The sequence below is a fragment of the Ambystoma mexicanum genome, chromosome 3p (genome assembly GCF_040938575.1).
Source record: "Ambystoma mexicanum isolate Mex_15411 chromosome 3p, UKY_AmexF1_1, whole genome shotgun sequence".
NCBI classification, from domain to species: Eukaryota; Metazoa; Chordata; class Amphibia; order Caudata; family Ambystomatidae; genus Ambystoma; species Ambystoma mexicanum.
This window is the reverse complement of record NC_090925.1, coordinates 861,296,236-861,314,079: the sequence shown is the minus strand read 5'-3', so window position 1 is coordinate 861,314,079 and position 17,844 is coordinate 861,296,236. Positions and strand designations below refer to the sequence as shown.

At 48.1% G+C, this 17,844-nt stretch overlaps 1 protein-coding gene across 4 annotated transcripts in view; it reads right to left on the bottom strand.

Annotated features, from left to right (window-relative positions):
- LOC138581009 (serine/threonine-protein kinase TAO2) overlaps positions 1-17,844 on the bottom strand; it is a 1,567,916-nt gene that overhangs the window by 87,128 nt on the left and 1,462,944 nt on the right. For all 4 annotated transcript variants that reach the window (XM_069652009.1, XM_069652012.1, XM_069652010.1 and 1 more), the window contains one exon: positions 8,063-8,245. In XM_069652009.1, the coding sequence (XP_069508110.1) occupies positions 8,063-8,245 (183 nt within the window). The remainder of the gene's footprint in view (positions 1-8,062; positions 8,246-17,844) is intronic.

The following is a 17,844-nucleotide window of genomic DNA, read 5'->3' as shown; positions in this document are numbered from 1 at the left end:
CCAATGCACCTTTCGCCGCCTGTTTTTCGATGCGTGAAAGGAGGGCCTTTTTATGCGCACTGTCCAAACCGGCTTCCCAGACTAGGTTTGGAGGCCTGTTATGCAGCGAAAGCGCAAGCGATGACCCAGAGGACAGGGATGATTTCGAGGTTTTCTCCACGGACACTGCGTGGTCTTCAACAGTCAACGATTTTCTTGACGTCGGCTATGGGTTGTGCGCTTGGCGTGTTTGGAGGTGTGTGCGCTAGGGTTGCCGGGTGTAGACTCTGCCACAGAACCGCAGGCCTGCTTAGTGGAGGCCGGGGCCCACACAAGGGGTTCCAACAAACCTCAATGCCCTTCAACGCCACTAACGATGCCAATACTGCCCTTGTTGGATTACCCCATCACGTAGATGGAGGCTTCGGCCTGCATGGTGTGGACAACCCAGCGGTGGGTGCAGCGGTCTTTAAGGGTGGTAAAATTTGCAGGACTTGCAATGCTTTTCTGGGTGGTCCCTAGAAAGGCAATAGTTGCACACCCAGTGCGTATCTTTCCACTGGAATTTCCTATGGCAGCAAGGGCATCCTTTAAAAGGGGTATTTTCCATAATAAATGGAAAGGGCAGTTTGGCAACAAAAGGGAAAAAGGGGTGTCAGGATAGGTATTCTCTAAATGGATGCAGCTATATGATACCTCCCACCAAGCTCCCTACCGCAAGGGCCGAGGGCCAAGGCCCGAAGAGGCCCATGAAGGCAGTGTCTGGTCGTCTAGTAAGTCGGGCGTCGTCGACAATGGAGCCGTCTACTGAGGTCCGTCGAGCAGTACATGATGCAGCGGCAACAGGCAGATGGTAAAGTATAGGAAGATAAATCTACCAATAAACATTAGATAATAAAAGGCATCAACCTGAAAGGAACTCTGCAGTTTGCTGACTGGCTGCTTGGTGTCCTCCGAGTCCTACAGGGCATCAGCCCCCACCCACACCCCTGACCAGTCCCCCGCATTTGCCGCCTGGCCCATCTTTCACTGCCGCCTGGCTTACCTTGCACTAACCTGCCTGGCTGCTCCATGTAACCCGATCCTTCCTTGCACTTAACTCTCTATTAGCGCTGCCCACCATACCCCGTGTTCCCACTCTCCTGCACTTCTTGTTGTGCATTTGCATAATCTAAATGACCTAGTAACCTTGTTTGGCTGGTCTTTCCCTTGTTCCCCATCCTTTGCCTGGTTGCGTCTTGAACACTTGCATATAGGCGCATAATAAATAACAAATGAATCAATCAGCACACCGATGCCAAGACTGGTTAAAGGATTGAATTCACTCTATGGATATGTGGTTAGAATAGGGACAAGTTGTCCACAGAATATATGTACATACCAGTACAGAAAGTGTTTGTGATGTAGAGTTGTACCAACAACATCTTTGCTAAAATCGATAGCGTTTCTTTTCTTGTGTTTGTTTTATTTCCCTTTTGTGTCTGTTCCAATTTGTTTTCTCCTTTGTCATGTTTTCCCATTTGTGTTTTCTATGATTGATTCCAATCTAAAATAATTTCCCTTTGTTACGGTACCTGTAAAGATCCTTTCATTTGACTGTATTTTGAATGGTGTTATTCAATGATTGTATATACATCAATTTGCTGATCTGTTTTTGGTTAATAGATGTTATTTTTACTTGTTGGATGATCTTTTCATTAGTTTCCACCAAATAAATGCAAATTATTTGTGAAACAATCTGAAATTGGACGGGTCATTAGTCTTGGGAATGTCCATTCTAATTGGTCTTTAACAGGAATCTTAATGCGAGTACAGGTTGATGGAAACAAACGCTGAGTTTCCATTAAAGATAGCACACAGTTTTGGATATATTCTGCAAAGTAAGAGGAACTCTTCATGGAAAACTCGGCGCTCAGATATCTACAATTCAAACCCAGTACCCAAACCTTTCAGAAAGATTCCAAAAGGCGTACTTCCATTTAATATATATATATAATACATTACTCACCGTAATCGTATTTCTGATGCTTGTATCTGCTTAGATTCACATGCTGTGCATAGGCCAACATCTAGTGGAAGCTGCGGAGTATTACAGGTTGTTTTTCGAAACTCGAAAATGGGCGTCGACACAGGGCGTGCCAGTAATACTATCCCTAGTGTGACGTCCACTGTACCCATGATCCCTCACGCGTCTAGAACCCTCAGATTGTATTTTTTCTGACATGAGGTAGCATGAGGAGTAGCGCGAGTACAGATGATCCAAGCAGATAGAAGATAGAGAAGATAAGACTACAAGCATCCATGCGCCTTCTCTCAGAGGGAAGGAAGGGTGGGCGCATATGAATCTAAGCAGATACAAGCACCAGAAATACGATTACGGTGAGTAATGTATTCCTTCTGAGGCTTGTGTAATCTGCTTAGATCACATGCTATGCATAGATTAGCGAGCAGTGTTATGAGAAGTACCACCAGGCAAACATGTTTTAGAAACACTTGTCCCACCTGTGTATCTGTTTTGGAATGTGTGTCAATGCAGTAGTGCTGAGTGAAGGTGTGAACTGAGCTCCATGTGGCTGCTCTGCAAATGTTGTCTAATGGTACGTTTGCAAGAAAGGCTAATATAGCCCAAGTGCCCCTTGTGGAGTAGGCTCTAGGTGTAGAAGGCAGTGTCTTGTTTGATAATGAATAGCATAATTGTATACATTTGACTATCCATTTGGAGATTGCTCTTTTTGAGATGCACACTCCTTGTCTGCCTTTGGCCTTGGAGACAAACAGTTGATCAGTTTTCCTAAGCGGTTTGGTTTTATCTACGTAGTAGAGAACCGCTCTCCTCACATCTAGTGTGTAGAGTTTGACCTCAGCTGAGCTAGTTGGCTTTTGAAAGGAGGCCGGGAGCTCAGACTGGTTTACGTGAAATTTGGAAATACATTTAGGTGAAAACCTAGGGCGAGTCCGTAAAACCAATTTGTCTTTATGGATGACAAAAAAGTGGTCATGCACTGACAATGCTTGGATCTCGCTGACTCGTCTTATGGATGTGATGGCCACTAAGAAGGCAGTTTTATAGGTAATGTCTCTAAGGGTAGCCTGTTGCAAAGGCTCAAGGGGGGTCCCATGAGTTTTGCTAGTACTACGTTTAGATCCCAACTAGGCGGTGGGTTAGAGAGTGGAGGATGTATTCTTTTCACTCCTTCCATGAAAGCTTTGATGACTGGCACTTTCCACCATGAGATTTTACTTTGAGAGGTGGTGTATGCTGATAAAGCTGCTAGGTGGACTTTAAGAGAATTAAAGACACACCCTGAATCCAACAGGTGGAGCATGTAAGTAAGAATGTGTGATGGCATACACTCTATGGGGTTCATATGTTTATATTGGCACCAAATGACGAATCTCTTCCACTTGTGGAAATAGCAATGTCTGGTGTTTGGTTTCCTCACTTCTTTTAGGATGTCCATACAACGTTGTGGAAGATTAAGGTGTCCGAACTCTGACTTCAGGAGCCATACTGCCAAGTTCAAAGAGTGAGGTTGTGGGTGTATCGTTGTCCCCCCCCCCCGTGTTGAGTCTCAACAGGTCGACCTGGTACGGGAGTTTGATGGGATCGCACATCGCCAACTTGCGCAGATGTGGATACCACGGTTGTCTCACCCACATAGGAGCAACCAGGGTGAGTGTCATCTCTTCCCGGTGTATCTTGTTCACTATCCTGCTGATTAATGGAGTCGGGGGGTGGGGGGAAGCGTAAGCAAATATACCTGACCAGTTCATCCATAGGGCGTTGGCCTTGGAGAGTGGCTGGGGAAAACTGGACGTGAGGTTTGAGCATTGCTTGTTTTCTCTTGTAGCGAACAAGTCTAGAGAGGGGTAACCCCAAAGAGAGAAGATGTAGTCTATGACGTCTGTGTGTAGTTTTTTACTTGTGCTCTTCTGGTAGAGGGACTCTGCTTAAAGAGTCTGTGTTACGCTCACCTGGCTCCCACAGGGGCGTCGGTCGGACCCGGACAGCTGCGGTCTCCACCCACGTGATGCATAGTGCAGCGATGACTGACTGGATCTGCCCTCCTAATCTTGTCTGCTTAACCCGTAGACATATTCTCCTGCAAGTGGAGAGATGGATTTAGCCACTTGTGGATTCTAGTGATGGCACCCCCACAGTCCTCCCCAACTAATCACCTCCGAAATGCCCTCACAGCAATCTCACCTTATATTCTTGAAAGATGAGCTCTCCATCCTGCATGGATTTGCAGGGGCGTGTCAATTCCAGTTACTTCACTGGTTCGAAGGCTTGGGAGAGTTCCGGAGAGTATTGACTCTGAGGTTCCTGTGAGGACCAGTAAGAATTAAGTTCATAGAGTTCAATATGTCTGATGTGCACTCTTGTTCCCCCCCTTCCTTTCTTGTCTTGCAGCTGGCTCGTGAAAAGATGCTCTTGTGGCAGCTGGTGGCGCTCAGGTAAGAGTCTGTATTACCCGGCGCTGTCCGGTAAATGTTGCACGAGGAAAACGTGTTGTTTTGTCTCTCTTTACAGATGCGGCATGTGAAAATATGAAGAGTCACAAAAGGATGCCTCCGGTGGTAAATCAGGTAAGTCTATGGTGGTAAGAATTATATTTATTGGTTCCCTCGGCTCACCTTGTGGTTTTCTTTTGTCTCCTAGGTGCCGAAGTTCGGCGAAGAAATGATGGAGGCAGCGCCGACCCGAAGGATGCTGTGAAGACTGGCGAGTGTGGCGCGGCGCCGCAGCTGGAGGTGCGGCGCATGCAGAAACGATGTTCTTTACAGGTCCGGAGACAAGATGGATCCAGAATCAGGTGTGGAATAGAAATAAGTTTGTTTTCTAACCTTGTCCCTTTCTTTCCTCTTTGTTTTAGGAGCTCCGGATTCGAGGCGGGCGTGGCAGAAGACTGGATGCAGGCTGCAGGCACGGTGAGTGTTACGCTGCTGGATGCAGAATAACGCAAAGCGTGTGTTGCTGGTCGGGTGTGGTTTAAATAGCCTCAAAAGTAGTCCCAGGTAAGAAGTCCCTAGAACCACACCCGAGTAAAAAATAGTCCCTGTAGAAAAATAGTCCCTTTGAGGCTTCATGTTGGATTGGAGTAATTTGCAGCATGGTCTGCCTGAGGTAAGTAATGACTATGAGCCTGGCGTCTTAGGCGCCAGGACTGATTCCTACTATGAGCCTGGCGCCTAAGGCGCCAGGACTGAACCCAGATAGCCCCTAGCCGGGGCTGCTGAGGTTTTACTAAATGTCTAGATGCCTGCTCCCGGGGCTGATGAGCTTGGTCCGGATGCCTGGGGGTAGGCATCAGGACAGCCTGCTAGTGTGTTTAGTATTCCTGGAACATGTTGGGAGGACAGGGTCATCCCTCGTCTGAATGCCCACTTCAAACTGGCACAGAAATTATGGGACAGATTTGGAGAGTGTGTACCGCCTTGTTTGTTGACATAGAACATTGCGGTTGTGCTGTCTGTTAGGACTTGTACCGACATGTTCGTTAGATGTTCCTCAAAGGCTTGTAGGGCTTTGAGGACTGCCAATGATTCCAGAACAGTTATGTGTTTCTGTGCAGTCACTTGTGACCAGAGGCCGTGTGCTGTGTGGTGAAGATAGTGGGCCCCCCACCCGGAAAGGGACGCGTCCGTCATGACGATCGCTTGTGCTTCCGGTTCGTGGAAGGCTTTGCCCTTGAGTAGATTTTCCTTTGACCACCAGCTTAAGTTCTGAACCAGTGTTGGCGAAACAACCACTAGATCGTCCCACTGACCATTTGCCTGAGACCGTTGTTTCGCCAACAATTCCTGCATTGGTCGCATGCACAGGCCCGCGTGGGAGACTAGGTAGATGCATGATGCCATCATACCAAGCAGGCGCATTGCTTGGCGTACGCTTATCCGGAGACCTGCTTGATACTGGGGTATTGTTAGGTTGTTCTAGGGAAGGGTGGATCCTTCTTTGGACGGATTTGAACAGGGGGATGAACTGGGTTGCCGTTTTTTTATCAGATAACATATTTTCGGGCAAAATCTGTTGGACATCTTGTGTTTCGATGCCGAAATGCTCTGCTGCCCTTATTAGTAAATAATTAAATAGTGGCTGGTTATCAACAGGGGAGTCTGGTAGGACAGGCTCTTGCGGGACTGGAGAATCCATTGCACAAACTACAGACTCAGTCTTCCTGGTCTTGGTCGTCCTCTTCCCCGTCGTCGTAACCCTCGATGTCCCTAGAATAGGGTTCACTCTCTAAGTATTCCTCATCCCCTACATCCTGATCATAGAGTTCATAGGAGACACGAGGAGTCTTGTGTGGTGGTTCAACCGCCAATTCTATGGTGGGGAGAGGTCTCTTTGTATATGGTGCACCCGATGCCTGTGATTGAGAGGCTGTAGGCGTTATGTTGGAGCTAGACGTCTGTGTAATGGGAGGCGAGGTGTTCAAGTTCTGCAGAATTTGAGGGTTTTTAATCAAAGAAATTTGCTAGGCAAGTCATGACTCGGTCAATGTCGTTTGCAGACCATTTGGCCGAACTGGGTATTACCCCTGTGGGGGTAGAGGGTGTATGTTCCTCTTCTTCCTCAAGATTTATAGGGTCAGGCTGATGTGTCTCTTCAGACTGTCCTATAGAATCCTGAATGGGCATCATTTTAAGTTGGCCCGAAGGTTCTTTAATCCTCTCCTTGTCAAGTGAGCTCCTTTCTTTATAGGAACGGGATCTGTCTCTCTCCTTATGGTACCTACTCTTAGAAGATGATTTTTTAGAGCTCAGGGTCGAAGAGGTGGTTAAGGAGGACTCCCTGGGCTTGTCCACGGATGTAAGCCGAACTTCGACTGCGGCGAAGGCTTGCACGGCGTCTTTCGCCATTGTATGGCCAGATGGGGGAGTATCGAGTCGGGTGACTTTGGTTTTGACGGGCTTGTCATGCGGCGGTCGCTCTGAGCGCCCAGAAGACAAAGGATCAGATGATCTGCCCTTCACCATCGACTCTCTGTGTGCGACCTTACCCACATTGCTGTGGGGTGTGTGTTTGTGGGGGAGTGTGGTGCCCTTGCCGCCGGGTGTCTGCCCCGTAACAGGACCGCTGGCCTGTCTACTAGGGTCGGGGGCTGGCACTCGGGTTCCCCGTCACCCTAGCCGTCCGAAGGGACAGTGTCGCTGCCGTTGTTTTGTTGCATGCCTCTTCGACGTCTATGGAGGCCTCGGCCTGCATGGCGTGATGGGCCCAACGTTTTGTTCGCCTGTCCTTGAGGGTTTTCTACTATTCTTATTACAAGAGGGGCAGAACTTAAAAAGAGTACGTTCCATTACGTATGTAGGCGGCTGGGCGACAATGGTAAAAGGCGGGAATATACATGTTTATGTCTACCCCCCCACCCCCACTCTCCCTACTGTAAGGCCGAGGCCGAAAGGGCCTTCCAAGGCCGGGTGGCGTTGTCGAAGTCTTCGTCCGACGGTCAGCTGCAGAGTCTTCTTCGACCTTTACTGCATCGAATCACGGCGTCAGCAAAGGGACAGGAAGACACAGTAACTTAATGAATAAATTTCAACGGTGTACGCCGAAAATGTACTCCACTTATATTTAGCGGAAAAAAACAATCTGAAGAACCCGCACGCCTGAGAGTTTATGGGTACAGGGGACATCACAATAGGAATAGTATTACTGGCACGCCCTATTTCGACGTCCATTTTAGAAAAACTAATACTCTGCAACTTCCACTAGACGTCGGCCTATGCATAGCATGTGAATCTAAGTAGATTACACAAGCATCAGAAATATATACATCCAGGCACTAACTAATAACTTGGCCAGGCTCACTTCTAATTTAAACTTATTTCAGTGTTCCTTTCTCGTCATAAAAGGCAATTTATATAGAAACAGTCAATTCCTAAGAGATTTAGACAAGAAAGGATTCAGCCACAACCCTTTCATCTTGACAGATAGTGATTTTGTGTTCGAAGAACTGGCTAAACATGTTTGAGTTTACAACCTACTGAATACATGAACTCAGTTGACTGCACACCCACTGTCTTGTTCCCTTACCCCATGGCACTTTTGTCATACATAGCCAGAAATACCCACCCGCTGCTCCAGCAGAGCCCTTCGAATGGACACACGTTGCTCAAGGTCCTTGATCTCACGCTCATGCTGGGCCTCTGTGTGGATCTTGATCTTGCTTTGGTAGGCGTTGAGAAGCTCCAGCTCTTGCTGCAGCTGCATCCTTAGCACCTGATACTCTGCCTCCTGAGTCTCATCTAGACGCAGCTGCAAAAGGAAAATACAACGAAATGAGGTGGATGGCACTGGCAAGCTTGCCAATCTATCTGCTGCTGTGCAGGCCAAACAACAATTACTAGAGAAATAGTTTAAAAGCAAGCCCTTGCTAGGTTGTGTATTGTCATTTTAGGATCTCAAAGCATGCCGAAACATCACTTAAAGGGCACAGAAGACCAGAGGGAAGGTTAAACTGTAGCAACACAAATCCAGTTAATGATGGGTAAAGTAGTGTTGGTAACATTTTAAATGCAAACATGATGGAGGTTAAAAGACAGAGTCTAGGTGAAGAAAAAGTGAATTGGCCACAAATATGTTAAGGCAAGTACACGTAGCTCAGAAGAGGGCTGGACGAAGGAACACCACGACTGACCTGAATAGGAGAGTTATAACAAATAATGACATGCTTTATATTCTTGTTTACCTCCACTGGACTCAGCCCTTACCATCTGGAACATAAAACAATGACTGCAAATAGCTTAGAAGCAGTTTTGGGTGGTACAGAAAAATGACAAGTCCCATCATTATATGTGAGAAAATAGATGGAAAAGATTAGATGGTTAAATATAGAACAGAAAAGGGACAAGGAAAGTTCACGTTGGCCAAACTGACCAGGAAACAATACACAAAGGAAAAGGCAAGAGGCTGCAGTAGGAATGGGCAGAAGGAAAGCAAGTGATGATGGGCACAAACAGGGTAAATCAGAAGTAAAACCAAATATGGTAACTTAAAGAAAAGGAAGAAGGTACCTTATTAAAAAGCATTGCAAAAAAATAAAATGGCAAACTATAATAAAGACCGTTTGCTCAATGATGCGAATGCATCTAGAAAAAGTAAACTTGAACAATTCTGGTCAAAATAAAGAAGATGGCAAATAATTAATCTACAAAGTGACCATGAACTGAGAACAACTACAGAAATAAGAGGACCTAATGGATGCAACCTAAATGTTTAATTGCTTCAAACGGTGGATGGATTTGCAGAAACAACCCTGTGGGTGGATTTTGGGAGGCCAACCTATTATGGTGAACGGGAAAGAGACTACATTCTAGCCAAACCCAATCAAGGTAGGTAGTGTTAAGGCTTAGACTTAGGGAGGAGTTGTTTTGTTTGTTTATTCATAAAGCACTCCAAACTCGAGGTTATCTGGGCGCATTACAAGAATATTCAGTTTGTTACATTTACATAAAATTTCAAAGGTTACATTAGGGCCAGGGTTACGTTATGGGACTAGGCCACATAATACTTCCATATAACATGATACAAGATGCATGATAAAACAGAATATATACTAGAAAGGTAATTTACAGTGAAGCATACTAAAACATAGGATATACACCATCATAAGTAATTTACATTGACACAGGCAGGCAACATGGTAGGTATTGTTGACAAGATCCTAGCTGTCGACAGATATGGTTGTGTTAAGTGTTTGGAGGTAAGCCAAAGTTTGGTGTTTTTTTCTGAAGTTGTAAAAGGATTGGTCAGATCTTAAGGAAGTGGGTAGGGAGTTCCAAAGTCGGCATGACGGGCAAGCTACTACCGCCTGCTTTTTTCAATTTAAACCTAGGGACTCTTAGGCAGATGGATTTCGCCGTTCTCATGGGTCGTGTGGTATTTTTGATAAGTTTTTCCATAATGTATTGAGGGGCTGAGTTGTTGAGGCATTTCTATGTCAAGGAGACAGTTTTGAGTTGTATTCTGTCCTTGATGGAAAGCCAGTTATTACTCTGTCTGACCTCTGAAATATGTTGTCTTCTGGGGATGCTTAAGGCTGTTCTAAGGGTGTTATTCTGAAGTATTTGGAGTTTATTGACAATGGGCCTCAAGTAATGGCCGGTAAGTCCCCATTCCCATTTGAGCCCCCATAGGGCTCAATGGGAATGGGGCGGATGGCAACAATGGCCCCGTTAATACCGGGGCCGTTGCTGCCACCCGGTACTGCTCGCGGGTGCCGCTCTGCACGCCTGGTCTGACCAGGCATTTCAGAGCGGCACCCGCGAGCATACTCGGAATGTTACGGAGAGGTAACAACGACGCCGGTAGCTATACTGGCGCCATTGTTGCCTTTCCACAACACTTGCAATGAGGCCCAATGTATTTGCTTGCACCTATGTACAGTGCATTGCAATAATCCAGTTTTGAAAGTATTAGAGCTCTGGCCAGCGTAACAGCTTTTTGTGGAGAGAAAGCGTTTGCAAGCGTGGATCAGCTTGCAGGTGTAGGCTGTCGCCGAGGATGTGGCACTAACCTGTTTGCGCAGGCTCAAGGCAGAGTCTAAGTAGAAGCACAAGGTTTTTACCTCCTTAGCTACCTTGATGTCATTGCCATCGATGTTGAACGAGGGATTGATTGCTAAGTTTCTTCTGGTTGGCTGGTGTACCTAGAAGCAGTTACTCAGTCTTCTCATCATTCAGACATAGACCATGTGAGGCCATCCAGGCTTGAATGGAGATACGTTTTGTTAACCAGCGCCAGATCTTTGTCGTAGTCGCCTGTCAGAGGTATGAGGATCTGGGTGTCATCTGCATAGTTAATGTAGGCGACACCCAGATTGTCTAGGTCATCAAATAATGGTTTGGTAAACACATTATACATCGTAGGCGATCCACAAGACCCTTGTGGTACCCTGCATATTATGGGGATAGGATCAGAAAACTCCCATAGATCTGTTATTCAAGGAGGATTGGATCCATGCCGTTGCTTCTGTGGAGAAGTGGGCTGCTGTAGACAGACGGTTACGGAGCACCTTATGATCAACCAGATCAAATGCGGCTGACGGATCTAATAGGAGTAAGAGGGCAGGTTCCCCTTCATCTTTCATGTCGTCAATCTGGTTCTTCGGGTCAGATGTTTCTGTGCCTGGTTGTGGCCTGAAGACAGATTGTCGAAGTCCTAGTAAATTGCTATATACGCCTTTATCTGGATGTAGGCTGCTTTATGTACAGGTAACAGGTGCATGGCAGGCCGGCTCAATCCTCATCAACAGGGTCGGCCCCAAGGCCCGGGAGAGGAATATGGGACTCAAATTTCACCGCCTCCTCAGGGACAGTGAAAAAGTACAGTTTATTACGGTGGGTGAGCTTCAGCCTAGCAGGGAATAACATAGCATATTCCACCTTCCTCTCTCTGAGCATCTTCTTCACTGCATTAAATTGCCTGCGCTCCATTTGAACACTGACAGAGAAGTCCGGGAAAATGCGAATGATCTGGGACTCAAGTCTCAGTTCCCCTCTTTCGCGGGCCAACCGTAGGATGTGGTCTCTATCTCTGTAGCTGAGAACCTTGGCTATAATTGGTCTGGGGAAGTCGCCCGGCTTGGGGCGAGGGGCCAATGAGCGGTGGGCGCGCTCAATAGTAAAGAAGGGGGAAAGTTGAGGATCCCCCAGGAGGTCTCTCAGAAGGGCCTCGACTGCGAGTTCCATTTTGCCCTTGAGGGCTGTCTCCGGAACCCCTACGATGCGGATATTATTCCTGCGGGACCTGGATTCCAAGTCATCGCACTTCCCCTTTACCTGCTTCATATCTCGCACCAAGTCCGAGACCGTATTCTGGAGCACGTGTACCTCATCTTCAGTTGCACCAATCCTAGTCTCGGACTCACCCAGCCTGGTGCCATGCTGATCCAATTTGGTGCGTAGGGAGGCTACATTGGCATTTATGTCGTCTAATTTTTCGTGAAATGACGCAAAGTTTTTGGCCATAGTCTCCATGAGTGACGTAAGGTCTGGCTGAGGGGAGCAAGAGGAAACATTCGAGTTGTCTGGAAGAAGGGCAGCCCCAGCTTGGTCCTGCCTGGCTAGGGCTTTAGCAAACTTGTCCATTGCCCCGGCCTTGTTGGCCCCACGTGCTTTGCCGGACATCCTCGGGGAGCGCCTTGATAAGAAAGAGAATGTTTTCCGCAGGGAGACAGCAAAGGGGCCCAAGGGGTTTAGAGAGGGGCTAGGGCCGTAATCAGCGAAGGGTCGGCCGCTGCCTGGGAGGCGAAGGCAAGAAGCACCCCCCGCTTGGCGTGTTCCGGGGCAATAAGTCCACTCAAGGGGCAAGCAGGGTGTCTGAGTGGCAGCATGGACCGGGGGGGACAGAGTCCTGCGGCACCCGCCTCTGAGCCAGGAGGGCCCAGGCCAAGGCGGCCGGTAGTAGAAAGCAGCAAAGTCAGGGGCGCAGGGTACCCCCGGGGCGTAGCGAGAAGGTGCACAGATTCGAGGAGAGAAGAGTATTGGACGCCCAAGGTGGCACCAGCAACAAGAGAGTGGTCACAGGGGGGCACGGTGAGTCTGGGGTTCACTGCCCTCTCCAAACGGCACAGGCGGAGCCCAGGAACGAGGCAGAGCAGGAGGGCACGACGCGCAGCGGCCAGATCCCTCACCCTCCTCACCTTGGGACCCTGTAGGTCGAAGAGCAGGTGTCCATCCGGGCCGTAGCAGGCCCAATAGCTGCAGCAGTGCGTCCAGGCGGAATCAGGCCCCCAAACCTCTGCTGGGGCCCTAAACAGGAAGGCCACGGAACAGCCCCACGCTCCGGCCGCCACAGCGGACCAGCGAAGCAGGCGACGGAGCCACAGAGCAGAAGCGGGCAGATGGTGTCTGTGCAGGGGCCGGCAGGTCGTGCAGTGTCGTGGCGTGTATTCGCCCACGCCGTCACAGGGGACCAGTGGGGGACCAGTGGCGCAGGTGGCGGAGCCGCGACTCAGGAGGGTTCGGGTGGTGTCAGCGCGGGGGCCGCTCGGCAGCCCCCGCAGTATCTTCGCCTGTTGTGGGCCGGCGCCCCCAAACCGCTGCAAAGCAGGAGCTGTCAACGAGGGAGCCTCGCCGGCAGGCCACCGGCCCCCGACACACCCCCGCAGGGGGAGAGGGCCGCGGGTGTCGGCGGCACACGGGCGCAGCCGTCCGCGCCGTCCAGGGAGGGAGGGCGAAGAGGGGGTGATGCCTGGGCCCCAGGCGGCCGCACTCCGAGCCGCAGGGGCGCGAACCCTCGCGGGGCGATGAGGGGGGATGGGCCGATATCAGCGTCACGCGGGCCGGAGGCCTCCACAGGCGGCACCAATGGTCCCCAATGTCCGTTTTCGCCCAGAAACAGGGCAGTATGTAGCAGAGGCGACAGGCAGCAGGATGCGTGGGGTCCCAACTCAAGAATATCTGCAGAACCGCCGATTATGGCGGATGTGTAGCTCGCGGGCCACAGAGCTTAAAAGCTAAGCGGCCATCTTGCTGGCTGCTCAACAGCGCCCCCCCTCTTTTACTTTTTTTAAATTACCTTTTCCTATAGTTTTATTTTTTAAAGAAACCATCCAGAATGATTTTGTTTTAAATTAAAAGTTTTGGGAGAACTTAAGACTTGCATTTCAGTGCAATGCACTTAACGTTCCCTTAAACAGCAAGTGCATTTGTTTGGGGGTTTGTATAATGCATGGGAAGGGACTTGGCAATGGGGTGTGTGGGGAGCGTGGCAGGCTAACAGGGACCATAGTTCCACTACTTCTTTTCATGCACTCCGACCACTGCCTGAGAGACATGATTTGAGCCATTTCACGCCATTCAAACCAACAGGAACCTCCACAGCTGCCTTTGGTACTCATTAACATTTAAACTGCACTACAGCACTTTTTAACAAGTTCACTCCCTCACCCTACCAACTGATGCATGTTTTACCCTCAGCTCGAACAAAGCAGCATCATTGCATCTGCAACACTCAAAATGTTGTTCAGACCTCCAGCTTCTTCATTGCCAAGCCTGTTGATGGTCATACCATCCTAGTGTTCTTCCCAAACTTCTTCCTTCAAGCACTGCATAGGTCCAACTAGCTATGTGCATCCCGGCACCAGTTTGTACACTGTTGAACCTCGATCATTGAACCAGAGCTGGTGCCCCCAAGAGATATACATCACTTGAGCATCACTTTGAACTGCAAGTGACCTTCAGTTTAACTCTAGGTTCTACCTTTTTCGTGTGTAGGGTCAAGAACTCTGTGTCAGGCCAAGTTCAGCCAGGCAGCTTGATCATTAGGGTCATTCAATCCAAGATTAAAGTCTCCTAATATTAGGATTTGCGAGGATGGTTTGGTATTATTAGATAGAAGGGTAATGATATCTTCCTCAAATGAGCCAATAGGTCCAGGAGATCTGTAAATCAAGTGAAACGCTACAGTGCGGGAGTTGGTTGGAGGAAGTTTCACCGTCAGCAATTCGCAATAGGGAATTGTATGGCAATTCTAAGACCCAGGGTAGATTTGGCGATAAAGGCCATCCTTCCGCCTCTGGAGGATTCTCCGTTCGATCTCAGGATCGTAAAGTTATCTGGGGTAGCAATAGAGAGGGATGGGCCTGCAGCTGCATGTAACCAGGTCTCTGTTTTAGCTAGGAAATCCAATTTTTATCAATGATCAAATCAGCAATGTCTGTAGCATGAGCGACCAGAGATCGAGCATTGATCAATGCCCCTTTGATATGTGTCGAAGTGTTGCTTTGTGAATCAGGTATAATGGACGTCATTAACTCTATTGCAGTCTTTGTGGAACATAGGTAGGGACTTCCTAGGACCCCGTGGTGGGCTATTTGCGGAAGGTAGACTAGAAGGTATTGAGTAGGTTTTACCTAGACTGGAGCCAAGTCTGGCGTTCCTGACTGATATGGGGCATGGGAAGTTAGGCATTGGTGTGGGGGAGACACTGAGTAACTGGGGTGTTGGCTAGTCTACTAGGAATGTCTCCTGGTAGGCTGATATCATAGTTATGATGGTTGTTAAATGTGTTAGTTTCTTGTGTAGTTTTAGAGTCTCTGATAGTTGTAGGAATGGTTATAGACTTCAAAGGGGGCAGGAATGAGGTAGGCTTAATCCTGTCTGGAAGGTTTAACGGTAGCAGGAAATTAGTAGATTTGATCCAGCTCATGCTGAAGGCTTGAGTTGACATAGTGAGAGGTCCTCTATTTGAATGAAAGGGACACGTCGTGAATGAATTCTGGGTCTTGAACTGGAAAGTGACAACAACTGATAAGACGATAATAGCATTTACACTGGTGAGCAAAAATCTAACACTGGTGCCAATATTGGTTGTATGCATAGTTGTTAGCGGGCAAGTGAACTAAAGCAGTCCACAAGTTTTCAATGCAAAGAGGGCAAGGGGGCAAGGGGGTCAAGCTAGGCTACCCCAATCTAAGGGATAGTAGTCAAAAACCAGAGGTGCATATGGCAGTTAATATAAGCCCGATGTGAACATAATAGACAGTATCTAGGTATCCAGTGTTTCCAACAAAACCTTTTCCATTGAAACCTATCCATCGATAATATATGCATCCAATGCATATATGTGATGGGTAAAGGGTTAATTTTCATTGGGGTGGGTTTTTAAGGCTAAAAAAACATGGGGTTGGGGGACCCCCGCCCGAAAAAATACAAATAAATGCATTTGATGCAAATATTTCCGATGGTTGTGTTTCCGATGCAAAAACCTTTGTTGGAAAGTTTTAGATGGAAAGACCTAAAACCCAGTATCTAGATCCCCCAATAGAACTGTAAGGTGGCAGTCATAATGAAGGACACAGAACAAATTTGGAAAAAAAAATAGGGTTGGCTGACATTAGTTCAGGCTGTAAGGTACAAGCGGCAGGCTAGTCCCAGGCAGAATTGCTTACATCAGGCAATAAAAATTATTGGTGGCCGGTGGCCTCAGTGACTCAGATTTTGACAAAGGTTGCGCACAATCGTTCAGGTAGGTACGGGATAGGAGCAGCTAGCCTTTAGCTGTGACGTGGCATGCATGGGTAGGCCAAATAATTCCATAGTAGGCAGATCTACTGAGCCTAAGGGCTGCAGTCAGTGCGACGAAATCGGAAGGCAGTTAGTCAAGCGCGGAAGATGAGAGAGAGCAGCTTGCACGGGCGTAATGAAAAACTCTGCATACAGGTTATATGGATGGGGGTCAGCTCTTCGAGGGGGTTCCGGACACCAGTATCCAATGTAATAGGCCTAGAGTAGGCGAAGGTGCCCCGTGGGTAGGGTAGGACACAGGCGTACGCGTGCAGGTAAACTCTGATGAAAGGCAGCGCTATTATAGAATATGTTGGTGAGAAAGCAGTAGCGCGATCACCACCGATCTAAGTCGGGAAAGAGATCGGGACAGGACATTTCACCCATGTAACCCTATGAAAGACGGGGGGGGGGGGGGGGAACGGGTATGGTAACTTACCCTCATGATTCGGATTTCTCCAGGGACTAATGCAGAGCTTCTAGTATCCATTGGGGACCCCTTCGGTCCTGTTAAGAGGCCTATTGGCTGCGTGTTCAGAGGTACCTTTCGGGCGTGGGATTTAGTTTAGGTGGGTCGCAGTGCTTGAATCTTGGTTTTAGGCACTTTCCAGCTGAACAACCTTGCAAAGAAAATGTGAAGACTTCTGTGGAGCAGGAGACCTCAAGAATCCTCCAGGAGGGAAGCTGACTGATTGCAACGGCAGTCACCACAATCCGGTGGCAATTAGCAATCTTCAGTGGACGAACAAAGGAGCAGGTCCTAGACGGCTTCTACTGATGCAAGAAGGCTGAAAATGCAGGAGCAGGAGTCTTGTAGTATAAGCGGATTATCCTTCAAGTTCCACAGGTGCACTCGGTATGGCGACAGCTGCAGTGAGGTAGACCTGGAGAGAGCTTGTCAGCCCACCCTTTGGTCTGGAACACTTCTGAAGGCTCAGATCATCGAGCAGAGGTTGAGATTGGTTATTACCACCAGTCCATGGGTCAAAGCACCAGGCAGAGGACCAATGCTTCGCTGGGACTGATCTGTCAAATTGTTGCAGGTGTCCGCTTTTTATTCAAGATCTGTACTGGAAGCTCTCCCAGGTCCACCAACTGCAGGGATCTGCACCATTCAAACTTCCAGTGGCTATCCAATCATGGAGAGGGGCAAACCACTATTATTTGAGGCTGAGGAAGCAGCAAGGGTTAAGGGAGCCAAGACAACCTGAACGCTGGACACAGGCAGACGCCCAACCGAGGTCCCGTTAAAGTAAGCCGGCCAAAGTGCTTTGGAGAGCTCTGGAGATAAACAACCTAGCGAGCAAGTCTGAGAACCAAGGGAACCTGGAGGGTTCCAGTGCTTGAACCAGAGACAAGAAGAATATCAATCACCCATTCAGAAATGGTGGAATTGCATTAAGAAAGCCTTTTTCTCCATGTAAAGAAATATTGGATGTCTGTAAGACTTGCCATTCAGAACCTCTACTGAGGCGTACTGTGAGGAATTGATGAACCGTTAAAATACCTTTGAAAAGAGATTAGAACCTAGAAAAAACGCTGGAAGACACTAGTGTGAGAAATTCACAAACTTTTAAATACTTCTTTGAAAGGAAATCCAAGCCATCGAGTCAAGCAAAGTCCAGGGATAGAGGCCATTGCTTTGGCCTATTTTTAGTTAAACATTTCTAAGTGGAAGGGCCAGATAGCAAGTAGGTTTTGCACTAAGGACCATTTCTTTTGGATGTTTGAAAAGCATGATTAATTTGAGTTTTTTAGCTAGGGAATTACCCTCATAGCACTAGGGCAAAATAGGTGTTTTATTATTATTTAAATAAACATGCACATGCCACATATTAGTCAAAC